Below are 17,601 nucleotides of genomic sequence, written 5' to 3'. Positions count from 1 at the left end.
TTGGTAGAATCAACATCATTAAAATGTCCATACTGCCCAAAGCAATCTATAAATTCAATGCACTTCCCATTAAAATACCAACGGCATATCTCACAGATCTAGAACGAACTCTCCAAAAATTCGTCTGGAATAAAAAAGACCCCCAATAGCTGCAGCAATCCTGAGAAAGAACAAAAGTAGGTGGGATCTCAATACCAGATATCAAGCTGTATTACAAAGCCACTGTACTCAAACTGCCTGGTACTGGCACAAGAACAGACATATAGACCAATGGAATAGAATAGAGAGCCCAGAAATCGACCCGAACCAATATGCTCAATTAATATTTGACAAAGGAGGCAAGAACATACAATGGAGTCAAGACAGTCTCTTCAATAAATGGTGTTGGGAAAATTGGACAGATACATGCAAGAAAATGAAACTAGACCACCAACTTACACCATACACAAAAATAAACTCAAAATGGATAAAGGACTTAAATGTAAGATGGGAAACCATAAAAATACTAGAGGAATCCAAAGGCAACAAAATCTCAGACATATGCCGAAGCAATTTCTTCACTGATACAGCTCCGAGGGCATTGGAAACTAAAGAGAAAATAAACAAATGGGACTACATCAAAATAAAAAGCTTCTGCATAGCAAAAGAAACCATCAACAAAACAACAAGAAAGCCCACTGCATGGGAGAACATATTTGCCAATGTTATCACTGATAACAGTTTAATCTCCAACATTTATAGGGAACTCATACAACTTAACAAAAGGAAGATAAACAATCCAATCAAAAAATGGGCAGAGGACCTAAATAGACACTTTTCAAAAGAAGACATTCAGAAAGCCAAGAGACATATGAAAACATGCTCAATGTCACTAATCATCCGAGAAATGCAAATCAAAACAACAATGAGGTACCATCTCACACCTGTCAGAATGGCTATCATCAGCAAATCAACAAACGACAAGTGCTGGAGAGGCTGTGGAGAAAAAGGAACACTCATGCACTGCTGGTGGGAATGCAGACTGGTGCAGCCACTATGGAAGACAGTATGGAGTTTCCTCAAAAAACTGAAGATGGAACTCCCATTTGACCCAGTGATCCCACTTCTAGGAATATATCCCAAGAAATCAGAAACACCAATCAGAAAGGATATATGCACCCCTATGTTCATAGCAGCACAATTCACCATAGCTAAGATCTGGAAACAGCCTAAGTGCCCATCAGCAGATGAATGGATTAGAAAACTGTGGTACATCTACATGATGGAATACTATGCTGCTGTAAAAAAGAAGGAATTCATACCATTTGCGACAGCATGGATGGAACTGAAGAGCATTATACTAAGTGAAATAAGCCAGTCAATGAAAGAAAAATACCACATGATCTCACTCATTTATGGATAATTAAGACCATTATAAACTGATGAGCAAAAATAGATACAGAGGCAGAGCAACATCGAACAGGCTGTCAAACTACAGCGGGAAGGTTGGGGAGGGTTGGGGGGTGGGAGGGGGGTAAGAGATCAACCAAAGGACTTGTATGCATGCATACGAGCATAACCAATGGACACAAGACACTGGGGGGCATGGGAGGCTAGGGGAGGGTCAAGGGGAGAAAAAAAATAGTAGACATATGTAATACTCTTTGTAATACTTTAAGCAATAAAACAATTAAAAAAAAACCATGAGTGTCCTTGAATCGACCAGGTCAAGCATTGTGTATGCAGATTTTGCAGAGGATGAGGGATTGCTAGACATCTATTGATCATTCTTTACGACCGATTGGTTGTAAGCATTGCAGTATGTGTGCAGAATTCCACATATTAGGTGTGTTGATGATAATGTTGAGTTTTGTTTTTTTTTTAAAATAGGTGGATTCAAATTTATCAATTAAAAAAATGACTCACTTTTTTTCAGCAAATCTAAGATGCCATTGATTGTGAGACATGCCATTATTTACATAGCACCAAGGAAAAAAACCCACTGCCACTAAGCTGTGGAAAGGCATTCCTTAAAATATGCCTTGAAAAAAAAAATATGCCTTGAGATGTCAGAATCAGTGAAATTTTAGCCACAATCTTGCCTTTTTTTCCATAGAGTCTGACAATAAGATTTTAACTGTGTTGTTCAGTTCTCAGGTTTCCTCTACCAGGCTCATTGACAGCATTTGGCACCTTCATCCCCTGCTTCCTAAACCCTTTCTTCCTTTGGCCTGCAGGACACTGCATCCTTCTGGTTCTCTCAACTCTCTGGCTGTTGTATTCCTTCTTCATCTCCTTGGCTGGCTCTTCTTTAATCCAGCATCTAAGCCAGTGGTTCTCAACCTTCTGGCCCTTTAAATACAGTTCCTCATGTTGTGACCCAACCATAAAATTATTTTCATTGCTATTTCATAACTGTAATGTTGCTACTGTTATGAATCGTAATGGAAATATCTGATATGCAGGATGGTCTTAGGCGACCCCTGTGAAAGGGGTCGCGACCCACAGGTTGAGAACCGCTGATAAGCAGTGGAGGGCCCCAGGGCTCAGGACATGCAAACATCCTCCTTCTTGCCTGCCTGACAGACCCAGATGTCTAACAGGCACCTCACTCTTTTTATTTTTTTAAATCATTTTTTATTTTCAATTACAGTTGACGTACATCATTATATTAGTTTCAGGTGCACACCCCAGTGACCAGACATTACATAACTTAATAAATGGTCACTCCAATAAGTCTTGCACCCATCCAATGCCACTCTTAGTTATTAGAATATTATCAACTATATTTCCTATGCTGCATTTTATATCCCCCATGACTATTCTATAACAACTAATTTGTACTTAATCCCTTCACCTTTTTCACCCATCCCCCCCAACCTCTGGCAACCAACAAAAAGTTCTCTGTGTTTATAAGTCTGTTTCTGTTCTGCTACTTCATTTTGTTTGTAGACTCAATTGTTGATAGATATGTATTTATTGCCATTTTATTGTTCATATTTTTTATCTTCTTCTTAAAGAAGACCCTTTAACATCTATATTATAACTCTATATTATAAAAGGCCAGTGGCCGTAACGCTGTAACGTCATAATGACCAAATGACCGGTCACCAGGAGGTGCATTGATGGGTCTCGTGGCGCGGTGGGTCTGGGGTCTCACTCTGGGCCTCTAGTTTCATATAATAATGGTTTGGTGGTGGTGAAAGCCTCTAATTTTTTCTTGTCTTGGAAGCTCTTTATCTGTCCATCAATTCTAAATGGTAGCTTTGCAGGATAAAGTAATCTTGGTTGTAGGTCCTTGCTTTTCACCACTTTGAATATTTCTTACCACTCCCTTCTGGCCTGAAAAGTTTCTTTTGAGAAATCAGCTGACAGTCTTATGAGAGCTCCCTTGTAGGTAGCTAACTGCTTTTTTTTTTCTCTTTTTAAGGTTCGCTGTTTGTCTTTAACCTTTTGCATTTTAATTATGATGACAGGCACCTCACTATTAAGATGTCTAAAACTGAATCCCAAACCATATTTCCACATCAGTTTCCCAATGCACAAAGTGGCTTCTCCAACCTTCTGGTTGCTCAGGCCAAAACCTTAGAATTATCCTTACTCCTTTCCTCTTTCTCACCCCTTATTGGATCCGTTAGCAAGTCCAGTCAGCTCTACTTTCAAAATACATACAAATGCTGACCATCTCCTATTGTTTCCATTCCCACCACTCTGGCCCAAGCCACTACCATCTCCCTTCTGAATCATTGCGATGGCCTCTGAATGGTTGCCCCACTTCTGCCTGTGCCCCTTTAGTTTATTTTTGACACAATAGCCAGAATGATCCTGTTCAAATGCCATTCTCTATTCAAAATCTCCAGTGAGTTTTATTGCATCCAGAGTTGCAGCCTTGATGGCCCAGTGCAATCTATACTCCTCCACCATTTATCTCTCAGCCTGACTCCCACTCTTTTCCTCCTGGCTCACTGGCTCCAGCCTACTTCTCCTGTTCATGCCAGCATCCTTCCATCCTTCGCATCTGCTGCTCCCTCTTTCTGGATATCCCTTCTCCCAGATATCAGCATGGCTTCCTCCCTTTCCTCCTTTAACTCTTTTTTTTTTTTAATATATTTTATTGATTTTTTACAGAGAGGAAGGGAGAGAGACAGAGAGTCAGAAACATCGATGAGAGAGAAACATAGATCAGCTGCCTCCTGCACACCTCCTACTGGGGATGTGCCCGCAACCAAGGTACATGCCCTTGACCGGAATCGAACCTGGGACCCCTCAGTCCGCAGGTCGACGCTCTATCCACTGAGCCAAACCGTCCCTTTCCTCCTTTAACTCTTGATTGGAATGTTCAACGTCAGTGAGGCCTTCTCTTAGATATGGGGTAGAAGACCCTGTATCTAAAATTGAGCCCCGCCCCCTCCACCCTTGTTCCCCCTTTCAATTTTTCTTCTTAGCACTCCTCACTCTCTAACACACTAAATATCTTAGTACTTATTTTCTTGATTCTTCCTGCTTCCCCCAATAGAATGCAGGCCTCATAAGGAAAGGGCTTTGTTGTGCTTTGTCACATCAAAGTGCCTTGATTAGTGTCTGGTGCAAAGCAAGAGCTCACTACACTTTTGTTGACTGAACCGCTTCAAACACTGACTAAGATGAGTTTTGTGTATTTTATTTTCCCTGGTGGAATGAAATAAAGTATAATTCTTTTTTTTTTTTCACAGCCTCGGTGATACTTATTTCTTTCATCTGGAAAATTGTCTGCTGTTTTGATAGTTTGCCATTGGTAAACATTCTGTCCATTAACCTCCTGAGACCTCCGCACAGTGGTTTTTAGTATCTCCTGAGATTCATCAGAGCTTACACTTATTGTCCATTAAACCTTCAACAAGATAGAGATTAATTTTGCTTCAGAAAGCACCTGTTGGGTTTAAAATGAAATCTAAACATTCTCTTCAACTTTTGTACCTCCGCTAGGAAAGCAGTGTTTTTTTTTAACTCAGGGCAAACCAGTTCCTAGTGTGCTGCATTGGGAGTGATCCCTGTTGCTCTACCATGTTTGAATCATCCTATGATATGCTGGTTACTACAACAATGCATCTACATGTGAGATTGTTGCTTGTGGGAGCACTTACTTTGTTATGAGGCCAGACAGACAATGGCCTGGGTGGCTCATCTCTGCAGGGGCATTTCGGTGCAGTGGGAGAACCCAGGAGAACTCTGCTCCTGCTGAGCTCTGTTCCTGTCATGGACGCAGTGGCCCACCCTCAGTGGGAAGAGGGCACCAGCAGAGGGAGAGGTTGTTGCACAAGAACTGGATTCCTGTGCCAGGAAGCTCAGGTTCCACCAATTGGTGACCACTCTGTGGGTCTTTCTTGTCATTATTCTAGAGACTAGAGACCTGGCAGAGCCACACAGCAAAGGTGTGATGGTATGTGGCTGCTCAGGTACTTAATGGCTTTCTACAGAGGCTAATGAGATGGTAAATGGTGGGGGCATTCAGGGAAGAGGGGAGGGATGACAAAAAAGGATCTCATTCATTCATTCATTCATTCATTCAAAGATGTTCATTGTACTTCTATCATGTGCTAGGCTCTGGGGATAACTAATCAAAGGAGGTCCTGGGATAGCTAATCAAAGGAGATGTGGGGCAAAAAGTAGTCAGAAAATTACCATTGTACAGAAAGAACATGGATTCTAAGAATGCTAAAGCCAGGCGTCTAAACAAGTTATGGAAGGAGTCCAGGCCTATACATCAGTCTGTACTTTGCCAGGAGTGATAGGCTTGCTCAAGTGGCCCTGGCCATGGGTATTTTTGCCTTGTGAATTTTAAGACACAAGTAGAGAAAAGATCATGAACTTTGCCATCACGAGATATGGTTTCAAACTTCATGACCTTGGGCAAATGACAACCTCTAAGATTTCAGTGTCCACAGGCTTTTATTCACATTTCCAAACATGACCTATGTTGTTTTGTATATATGTTGTGTCCATCTTTGCCCTTGGCGCTGTAATTGGTAAGTCTGAGGTCACAGCGCATGCCAATGAACAGCATGTGTGTGGGGGGTGGGGGTCAGGGTGGTAAGTAAAAGGGTAGTAGTCTTGAGCTCATGTCTCCTGATACACAGGTGTGTGTGTGTGTGTGTGTGTGTGTGTGTGTGTGTGCGCGCGCACGCAGATAAACCAGCACAGGGAGTACTGTGGTGTCGTTTGCACTCGGAGGAGTTTGTTCATTAATTACCTCCATGGGAATTTTCTCATTATTTGTCCCTCTACCTCTTTCAGAAGAATAATGAGAACTGACATTACATTTAATAAGTTGGGAGATGTAGTGGGAATGCTTTCATCTCTTAAGGTTAAACGACGAGCCTTTGGTACCATGAAAAGGCTTATAAACATATTCATTTTCTTCATGCACCCTTTCTGTGCAGAGCTGGGTCGTACAGCCTGGAGACCAGAGTGCTGCATTGTGGGTTAGATGGCCTTTGTTCCCTCTGGCTCTGTCAGCACTGTCCTTCATACCTCGTCCAGGGAAGGCTTTAATATGGGCTCTTAATAATGGCACTCATTGCAGATATTTGTCTCCAGGAAAGAGCTTTAATACCTTCTCTGATTATAAAGGTCAATTCAGGTTTGTATAAAAAGAGGAGGAACCCTTTTTTGCATAATGTAGCTCACGTTGAGCTTAAAAAGGAAAGAGCTTCAAATTAGGGTTGTCACCCAGATAGTATCTAATTCAGGGTTTTATAAGGCACTGGAAAATGCCATCTCTTCCGTAATTACCCAGTTGATCACCTCATGCCTTTCTCATGGTGGGTCTGGGCAGTGTTAGCAGCGTGTACTGTTGCGATGGCCTGTATGTGGCAGGGGCAGCGGCAGCATTTTTGCTTTCACGTTTGCCTTTCTGTGGATGATCCCCCTCCTTTGCAGTGGTGCCCCTTTTCACGCAGGCTAGTGAGGTTTCGAAAAGCCCAGGAAGCCAGAATTCTGGTGCGTGGCTTCATTGTTCAGCTCTTATGATCTGGTATTAAAGCCTTTGTCTATGTAGAACTCCTCCCACCTTTTAGGTACATTGCCCAGTGAGACTTGCCCATGCAGAAATGGAGGGGACAGGGGAAGGAGAACCAGTGTGCAGTGAGGTGCTGTACTTGATGGTTTTCATACTGGATTCCATAAATATCCTACCCACCCTATGAGATAAGAGGTGTTATTTTCATTTTACTGTTGTGGACACTGAAATCTTAGAGGTTGTCATTTGCCCAAGGTCATGGAGTTTGAAACCATATCTTGTGATGGCAAAGTTCATGATCTTTTCTCTACTTGTGTCTTAAAATTCACAAGGCATTTACCCATGGCCAGGGCCACCTGAGCAAGCCTATCACTCCTGGCGAAGTACAGACTGATGTATAGACCTGGACTCCTTCCGTAACTTGTTTAGAAACTTCAGCGATTCCCAGTGTTCCAGGACCCGACATCATAGAAAAAGCAAAGTTAAGCTTCATTCCTCTGTCTCATAGCACTTACTTCAGTGGGTTGACAGTTTTACTGCTTTTCAACCTAAGAAAAAAGAGACTTTGGAATCACATTTAGCTAAACAAATCAGGTCAATTCAACACATTGACTGTCTCATGTCTAGATGAAAACTCTTAGAACTCTGATGGGACAGATGATCAAACAGAAAGTTGGTCTCTATTTCATTTACTATTATTTCACATTGAGGTTAGTAATTGGGGTGGAAACTTCCATTGTGTGTGTGTGTGTGTGTGTGTGTGTGTGTGTGTGTGCATGCATGCATGATTTCTTCTAACAAAATATTATTGAAGTTGTTATGCCATTTGCTAGTCTATAGTTTCAGGGGTTGGTGAACTATAGCACCTGCCATATCCATCCCACCACTAGTTTTTGTAAATAAAGTTTTAATTAGAACACAGCCACACTCATTTGTATTATCTAGGACTGTTCTCACGTTAGCAACTGAGTTGAATTGGGACAGAGATCATATAGTTCTCAAAGTCTAAAATATTTACTGTTGCCCTTTACAGAAAAAGTTTACTGACTTCTTCTTTTAGATTACTATAGTTTTATAGGCAAGAAATACACTTGCTAGCCCCAGAGAAAATGCTCCCAGCATCTGCTTCATCAGTATAACAGGCCAGGAAGAAGCACATGCACCATGGCCAGCCCTGAGTGCATTCATAGGTTGACTAGATGGCCATGCCCTAGAACAGTGATGGCGAACCTATGACACGCGTGTCAGAGGTGACACCCAAACTCATTTTTTGGTTGATTTTTCTTTGTTAAATGGCATTTAAATATATAAAATAAATATCAAAAATATAAGTCTTTGTTTTACTATGGTTGCAAATATCAAAAAATTTCTGTATGTGACATGGCACCAGAGTTAAGTTAGGGTTTTTCAAAATGCTGACACGCCGAGCTCAAAAGGTTCACCATCACTGCCCTAGAACATAATCCCAGTGAATAGTAATGCTCCTCTACAACACAACATTCCCTATTCACCACAATAGAGGTACCACTAACTAGTTGAGTGACCTTGAACTAAACACTAACCTTTCTACATGAGGTTCCTCATCAATAGTATGTGTATGTATCAAGTGTATATAAATACATGTCATATAAGTGTGTTATATATACAGTTTTAAATGGAATAATAAATAAACATCAAATAAAGTAACAATAAAAAGACCCATTTTCTCCCTACCCAGCTTAGAAAATAGAACTTTGTGAATAGCTTTTAAGTTCCTTCTGTGCACCTACCTGGTAACATTCCCCTCCCTCCCTCCAGAGGTAACTGTCTCAATTTCGTTTTATCATCCCTCTGCTTTTCTCTATGGCTGTATTTAGTTTTGCCTAAAACTTTTTCTAAAGAAAGAACACTTTCAAAGCCCATCACATTTTGGGTTTCATTGGTGTTACTACATTTTCATGGTGATAAACTCTTTCTGTCTTAAAAGTTCCTAAAGGGCTCTCGGTCCAGCAAACACAGTAACACACAGTGGCTGCTCAATAAATACTCCTGAGATACTCGGCAGACTTTTCTTTTCTCCTTGGTAGTAAGGTGCATCGGACTCATGGGCTAGTTCAGGCTGGTCTCCCTTCACCTGCTGAGGTTGAGGATTGCGTGTTATGATAAAAGGCTGATATCTCCAGAGGGAGCCACTGTCTCTGCCATAGTTAGATTTATCAACTCCCACAATGGGAGGGGGCAGTGGTGTAGACTTGCTGACCCAGGCCAGTTCACTTGTCCGTTGGCTCCATGTTTTCATAGTAAAAGAATAAGATGAAACCTGATTTATAGGCCTTACATTTAGCTTCCAGGCAATTCAGTTGAAGGAAAATCCCACTGTTATCTATCCTTTGTGTTTTTCTCTTTTTCCTTTATTTTGTGGCTGAAAAAAAAAGCACAATACTGGGTTTTGGAAGAAGGAACTGTTATTAAACTTAAGCCTTTTCAACTCTGTAATTACTCTATAAAGGCAGTGTATTTGCATCAGAAATGCATTTAGTCTTAAGTTATAGTGCCTAGTAGTATATGGAGCATTTATAATGATGGGGTATTCCAAAAATAAATCAACTCTATAGAAAATGCTAATCAGCTCATCCCCAGGGACCACAGTGACTATCTCCGTTGTACAAATGAGGAAGTGGACGTGACAGTTAGTGGTTTGCCCAAAGCCACACTGTCATGGGCATTATGAAGATTTAAGCAACGGACCCACATACAAGAAAACAGTCATGTTTTCATGTCAGACACGGTGGACCTTAGTCAAACTGACCTAAATTAAGATTCAGGGACTAATAAGCCTTTTGGTGTTTGGCACAATCTGCCACATCAACTGAAGAGAGCTGCCTTACTCCTCACAGGTACCTGTGGGTTTTTTGTTTTGTTTTGTTTTTTTTTTTTTGAGGATTCTGTTTGCTTGAAATCGAAAGCTCTGTATCTGGCTCAACATTGCTGTGAAAACTGAAAAGCAACTGGTTCAAGTATAGTTTACACTGCCAAAGAAAACAGGGTGAGAAGGACAGTAATGTCTCAATTTGTGGCATTCTGCTTTTACAGTTGACAAGAAAGCGGCCTCTGCCATGAACTTTTTTTAGGGTGTGTATTCAGTCTTCTAAACCGTGTGCCTCAGTAGGATTGCATGGCAGAGGGAGGATTGATATGGGGGAACCACAAAGCCCTCCATTTTCAAAGAAGCTTCTGGAATTAGTATTGGTTTTTTTCTTAAGCAAAAATTGATAGCTCAGTTTATAAACATTTCCTCCCAACAACTGATTGGAGCAAAACATTTTGGTTTTTTCTTGGTTAACCTCTAATTAATTGAAAAAGCCAATTAACCCTAACAGGAAGCTCCTTGATTCTCCTCTTTGCCTTTCTTCACTAGACTTCTCTTGGGAACGGGACCCCATTTTGTTTATTGAGTAGCAAATGTTTCTTTCTTTTTTTTAATATATTTTTTATTGTTGATAGTATTACAGGTATCTCCCATTTCCCTCCCCGCTTTCCCTCCTCCTCTTAGGCCCTGTCCCCTGTCTCCGTCCCCCCACCCCCCTCAGGTCTTCACTACCCTATTGCCCGTGTCCATGGGCTATGCCTATAAGTAAATAAGCTCTTTTGTTTACCTCTTCTCGTCCCCCCACCCTCACATCGAGGTGTGTCAGTCTGTTCCATGCCTCCATGCTTCAGGTCTTATTTTGTTGGTCAACTCATTTTGTTCATTAGATTCCACAAATAAGTGAGATCATGTAATATTTTTCTTTCTCAGATTGGCTTATTTCACTTAGCATAATATTTTCCAGGTCCATCCATGCTGTCCCAAAGTTGAGTAGTACATGTTTCTAAAGCATTGCTAACCAAAATAGCTCTCGTATCAGGGTGTGTGAATATAGCCTCATTGGAATACATAGTATTAACTCAGAGAACCCACCCACCTGTTGGGTAAACTACCAGAGCCCTTACTGTGAGGTTGCATACACACCCTGTATATAAATCTGGGCAAAGTTGTTATGCAATTGTAGGGGGAAGGTTCCATAAAGAGGAAGACACCAGAGCATGCTACTCAGGGAAAGCTGCATCTCACAGAGAGTCGGTGCCAACTGCCTATCCTGAGTTTGTAGATTCTGAGATTTGATTTTGGCATTTCATCCTGTATTTCATCAAATGTGGGCACTGCAGATCCACACTGACTGAGTTTCTAAGTGGCTGATAAATCAGAATGACAATTTATAACATTATCCAGTAAATCGGGCTCAGTACCCAACCTAATATTGTAATATTGGGCAAATTGCATAGTTTTTCTAAGTGTTTTTTTTCTTCTTACCTGTAGAATTGGAATGTTAATGCTTTATAAAGATGTTCAGTGAGCTAATGGCTAATGTCTTACTGTACTGCCTGGAAGATAATTGCTATTGTTATTATAATGTCATTTTGGCTGTTGTCTTCATTATAGCTGCAAGTCAGCTTAGGAGACTGAATAATAGATCAGAACATTGCTTCTTGAGCATCAATTAGAGCACAAGAAGTGAGAAGTTCTTAAGGAGTGTCCCCATTGGGCTGGAACAGCCGGGTGCATAGTCAGCTGACATAATGGACGCCCTTGCCAGAAGCTGAACACCCTTTACCCACACAGTGCTGGAGGAGCTCCACTTCAGTTTTCATCTATGGCTTATCTTTTTCTAGATTTCTTGAAAAAGTCACCACTTTTTTAGTCTGGGAGCCGCTAATCTATTTGGTTCTGGTTGTTTTTAGCAGTAACAAAGGAACCACTCTGATGACTTTGTTTGGGTTTGGCTTTCAAAACATCTTCTAGGGGCGATTTATTGTACTTTCAGGATTGCTCCTTCTTCTGGTTCCACATTTAGGAATTGAAATTTGCAGGAGAGTACCTACCTAGTCCCCAGGATGGGCTGCGGGTGTCAAGTGCTTATAGTAGGCAATGCATTCCTTTGGCATATAGCAATAAGCATGCTTCTTTTATTATTATTTTTAAAAAGTATATATATTTTTATTGATTTCAGAGAGGAAGGGAGAGACAGAAACATAAATGATGAGAGAGAAACATTAACATCGATTAGCTGCCTCCTGCATGGCCCGGACTGGGATGGAGCCAGCAACCCGGGCTTGTGCTCAGACTGGGAATCAAACTGTGACCTGCTGGTTCATAGGTCCACCCTCAGCCCCTGAGTCACACCGGCTGGGCAAGCATGCTTCTTTTAGTTCATTAAAACAGAGCAGCCTTATATAAAGCCCTTCCCTCACATGCTTTTATTATAATTGTTATTATTTTTTTATTTTATCTCTGGAATAGGTATTGACATCCTGAAGCTGGTGGCAGCCCAAGTGGGAAGCCAGTGGAAGGACATCTATCAGTTCCTGTGCAATGCCAGCGAGAGGGAGGTGGCCGCTTTCTCCAACGGGTACGCGGCGGACCATGAGCGGGCCTACGCGGCCCTGCAACACTGGACCATCCGAGGCTCCGAGGCCAGCCTGGCGCAGCTCATCAGTGCCCTGCGCCAGTACCGGCGCAACGACGTGGTAGAGAAGATCCGTGGACTCATGGAAGATACCACCCAGGTAATGTATCCATGGTCTTCTGTCTTCCCCACTAAGCTTTTGGTTCCAGTGCTTCACATTTTGCTAGGAATATGTAATAAGGAAAAATACCTGATATTAGGTGTTTAGGTATATGTGTATACACACACACACACACACACACACACACCCCTACACACCCTCTAGGGCACTGGTTCTCTCTTTTTTAAAAAAAAATATTTTTATTGATTTCAGAGAGGAAGGGAGAGATAGAAATAGCAATGATGAGAGAGAATCATTGATCGGCTGCCTCCTGCAGGCCCCACACAGGGGATGGAGCCCCAGACCTGGGCATGTGCCTTGACGGGGACTCGAACCATGACCTTCTGGTTCATAGAACGATGCTCAACCACTGAGCCAGGCTGGCCTGGCTAGGGATTTGTTCTCAATGGGTGTTCATGAGACTCATCTGGACATCTTTTTAAAAATTCTGGTACTTTGGTCCCACTGTAGACCAGTCAAGTCAGAATCTCTACGGGGAACTAGGAATCGGTATTTTTCAAAGACTCCAAGTGATTTTTTTTTTAAAGCATCTTTTTTTTAAAGAATTTTTTATTTTTATTTTTTTAAATATATTTTATTTATTTTTTACAGAGGAATAGACAGTTAGAAACATCGATGAGAGAGAAACATCGATCAGCTGCCTCCTGTACACTCCCTACTGGGGATGTGCCCACAACCAAGGTACATGCCCTTGACCGGAATCAAACCCGGTACCCTTGAGTCCACAGGCTGATGCTCTATCCACTGAGCCAAACCAGTTAGGGTGCTCTCCAAGTGATTTTAATGTGCAGTTAAGAATCATTGTCTTTGGGGTAGGTTCTAACGTCCGACTGTGCAGCCAGGTCTACTTCTTGAAAACTTCTGTGATGTGGCCCCCTGAGCATGTCGGTGGTGCTGGCAGCAGTCAGTAACACGATTCATCCTTCTCCTTGAGCTTGTTCAAGTCCCCACATCAGATGAGAATGGAGGGGACCCAGGAGTGTGACTTACTTATAGTCTCTGAGCCCTTGGGGGCCCAATGCCCTGCATTTGAATCCTGGCTGTGATAGGTAGTAGCTGGGTGACCAAGGGTTAAGGACTTCAGCTTTCTCTGCTTCTGGTATCTCATTTGTAAGCCAACTTTGTAGGGTTGATTAAGACTAGAAATTAAGTACATAAAATGCCTGACGCATTGAAGGTGTTCTACAAATGGTAGTTATAACCATGATGTAAATCATTTTACTTAGCCTTTCCTATTCATAATGTGCTTCCCTGAAAGGCCATGAATCAAGTACAAATGTGGGTATTGATTTATAGTCCTCACAGACTTCGATTAAAGTTTTGGAGCATATTCCCAAAGTAAGAAAAAATGCTGCCATGGAGACTTGCTAAAACCCACTTAAAATGTAAAAGGCCATTCTGCCTGCAGTATTTTCTAGTGGTCCAAACTTATTACCTGAAACAGCTAGTGAATTAACTCTAATTCACTATTTTTCTGCACTAAATTTTATATATCAAGGGGCTCCCTTTTATATATTTAAGAACTCCAAATGCTTTTTATCTTTTCATACCAATAGTCATCAGGTGGATCTTTTATCTAAGTGACTAGATAGAAATTTGTAGCTGCTAATTGACTCTGAAGGTGGTCTTTAAAACTCCTGGCATATTTTTAACTTCTTTGAAATGTGGAATTTTGGAAAAAACTAATTCCTAATAGATGTAGTGTTAAACATTCAAAGGCACACAGCAGTGTCTCGTGACTTTCTGAGGAATGATCTCAATATGCGTAGCTCACAACTAAAACTGGACTTTAAGCAGCTGGATTTGGGGAAAGCAAAGGGAGGTGTTAAATATCCAATTAAAGAAAACAGCTTTGGTGAATGGAATGGAGGGAATCCAGAGTCGCATATTATTATGTTTCCTTGGAGTGTTGGCTTTAAGGAAGCACTGGCAGGGCACAGGGTAGGTTCTAAGGTCCTTGAAGAAGGCTTTAGATAAGCGGTTCTCACCTGTGGGTCGAGACCCCTTTGGGGTTCGAACGACCCTTTCACAGGGGTCGCCTAAGACCATCGGAAAACACACATATAATTACATATTGTTTTTGTGATTAATCACTATGCTTTAATTATGTTCAATTTGTAACAATGAAATTGGGGGTCACCACAACATGAGGAACTGTATTAAAGGGTCGAGGCATTAGGAAGGTTGAGAACCACTGCTTTAGATACTTCAGAATAAGTCACATTGTCTCCTTGATGATGCCTACAAGAAAGATAAAATGAAATGGATGCCATGTTAGGACAGGCTAAGTGCAATATTCAATAAGGTAGAAAAATGATCGTGATATATTGTTAAGGGAAAAGGAGGTTACTGAACTGCGTTTCGTATTTCTCATTAGAAAAAGCAAATGTGAGCATGGGGATATATAAAAAAAGGAAAATGAAAATGCATAAAAATGTTAATGTTGTTATTGAACCTAGATGGTAGACTTAGAAGTGATTTTCTTCTTTTTAAATCATTTGCTATAATGAGGAAGATTACTTTTGTGATTTTAAATATTTTTTAGAATGACAGCTGAAAGGGCACAAGAGAAAGGATAGGTAGGGCTTGCTTTACTGAGCTAAATTGAGAGAGGGATCATCCTCATTTTGATTTAGGGAGAGCAGTGATTTAGGTGACAGTCAATTCTTCCTTATTAGGACTGCCTGAGGGTTGTGATGTTGGGTCAGATTTGCCAAAAGCTGATTAAAACGTGCTTCATTTTTGGTTTCTGCAAATCCATTTCATTTCTCTGTGTACACTCAACAATCACTTAGAATTTGGACCTAGTCTTTGGGGTACTATTTTAGGGGTGGTAGTGGTGATGATGCTAGGGTATTGACTATCACTAGTGACATTTTTATGTTTCACTGATGATTCCATTGAGGTCCATAGCAGTTTATCGAGCACCTACTTCATTCTAGGCACTGCCATAGCTGCTAGGAACAGTGGGCCCAAAGTCCCCATGCAAGAGAATGCATATCAAGGGGGTGGTTCATAAGAAAAGCCACTGCATCAATGAATAAGCAGAACAGTCCCAAGTACCAAACTCTTGCACCTTTTAGTTCTTTTTTTTTTTGCTCTATTTCCTCTATAGTACAAAAAAAATCTCATATCTATTTTTTGTTATTTATCTTCTATGAAACAGTGGCATCAAAGCATCTTACAGCTTTCTTTTTGGTGCTAGGATAGCCTACGTGTTATGATGGAGGCTAAGAAGGCAATATTATGCTTCTTGTTCCATATTTTAATAATGCCCGTCATTGTCCTGCAGCATTCTGGACTCTAATTTAATAGCTAACGAGCATGGGTTTCTGGCTGCCAGATCTTACTAACTGCACACTATGTAACTGTAGGCTCATAGTTTACCTCTGAGATCTGTCAGAGTCAAACAAGGAATCAGAACCCTGGGGGCATAATTGAGACTGATTCTTCCCATCTTAGGATGGATTTGTATTCTTTGCGTATTGTGGTGCTGCTGGGGATTTGAGACTTTGCCCCAGGAGCTAATGGCCTCTTAATGTGTAAAAACTACTGCATGTGTATGTGCGCTTAAAAATGGTTAATGTTTGTTCCTATTCATGAGGTACCTCTGTTATGTTCCACTCAAAGGATCAGCCCCAGTGTGCTTTTCAGTGATTTCTGTCCAGAACAGCTGGCTCATTGTTAACCATGGGAGACTATTAGCCATTCTTAAATTAAACACATTCAGAGCCTAACTTTTTCATTAAAAAAATTTTTTTATACTCAAAAATTATATAGTAAAATTCACTTTTTGGTGTACTGTTCTTTGAGTTCTCTCTCCTTATTTTTATACCTGTTTTTTTTCTTTTGAAGCAGTTTTAGGTTTTAATAAAAATTGAGGAGGTACAGAGATTTCCCACACATTCATAGACTCCTCCATTATCAATATTACTCACCAGAATGACTTTTTTTTTTTTTTTTTTTTTTTTTACCAAAGATGAACCTACATTGACACATTATAATCATCCAAACCCATAGTTTACCTTAGGGTTCGTTCTTGGTATTGTGCATTCTGTGGGTTTGGACAAGTGTATAATGACACATATTCACCATTATAATATACAGAATATTTTTACTGCCCCCCAAATCTTCTATGCTCTGCCTATTTATATCTTTCCCCCACCCCACTCCCATCAACCCCTAATCTTTTTACTGTCTCCATAGTTTTGCCTTTTTCAGAATGTCCTATAGTTGGAATCATACAGTCTGTAGCCTTTTCAGATTGGCTTCTTGCACTTAGTAATATGCATCTAAGTTTCCTCCATGTCTTTTCATGACTTGGTAGCTCATTTGTTTTTAGCACTGAATAATATTTCACTGTCTGGATGTCCCACACTTAACCATTCACCCACTTCACTCTTTTTCTTGGGTATGAGATGCATTTTTATGTACCCTCTTCTTTAAACATCTAAAGTGAACCCAGCCTTTCAGAATTATATCGACTCTTCCCTTTCTAGGACAGAAGCATTTAGAAGCAACAGCAAAGCAGTGGGACAATCATGGGAAGTTACTGGGACTTGGCCAAAGCTATCTATTTTTTTAAAAACATTTTTTTATGTTTTTAAATACATACATATATATATATATATATATATATATATATATATATATATATATATAATTGATTCAGAGAGGAAGGGAGAGGGAAAGAGAGATAGAAACATCAGCGATGAGAGAGAATCATTGATTGTTGACCAGAGCTCTTTAAAAAACAAAATGAAACAAAAACCTAGCACACGTTCCAAATTGTATATTATCTTTTTTCCCTATCCGTTTACTTTGATTTTTTTCTGTAGCTTTATTTAAAGGAAGTCTTTTGTAAGTAGCATATTTGTAAGGTTTTTAAAAATCTAGTCTGACAGTGTCTGTCATTTTATTAGGGGATTTCAGTGTGGTTATATTTTTAATGTAATTACTCATATTTGGGTTTACATCTGCTCTCGTATTATTTGTTTTGTATTTGTCCTATCTGCCCC

The 17,601-nt window shown here is 40.6% G+C and overlaps 1 protein-coding gene across 1 annotated transcript in view; it reads left to right on the top strand.

The window, feature by feature from the left end:
- TNFRSF21 (TNF receptor superfamily member 21) overlaps positions 1–17,601 on the top strand; it is a 71,543-nt gene that overhangs the window by 34,865 nt on the left and 19,077 nt on the right. The window contains exon 4 of the mRNA XM_006099711.3: positions 12,297–12,562. Within this exon, the coding sequence (XP_006099773.1) occupies positions 12,297–12,562 (266 nt within the window). The remainder of the gene's footprint in view (positions 1–12,296; positions 12,563–17,601) is intronic.

The sequence above is a fragment of the Myotis lucifugus genome, unplaced genomic scaffold (genome assembly GCF_000147115.1).
Source record: "Myotis lucifugus unplaced genomic scaffold, Myoluc2.0 scaffold_281, whole genome shotgun sequence".
Taxonomy (NCBI): Eukaryota; Metazoa; Chordata; class Mammalia; order Chiroptera; family Vespertilionidae; genus Myotis; species Myotis lucifugus.
This window is presented reverse-complemented; position numbering and strand designations above follow the sequence as displayed.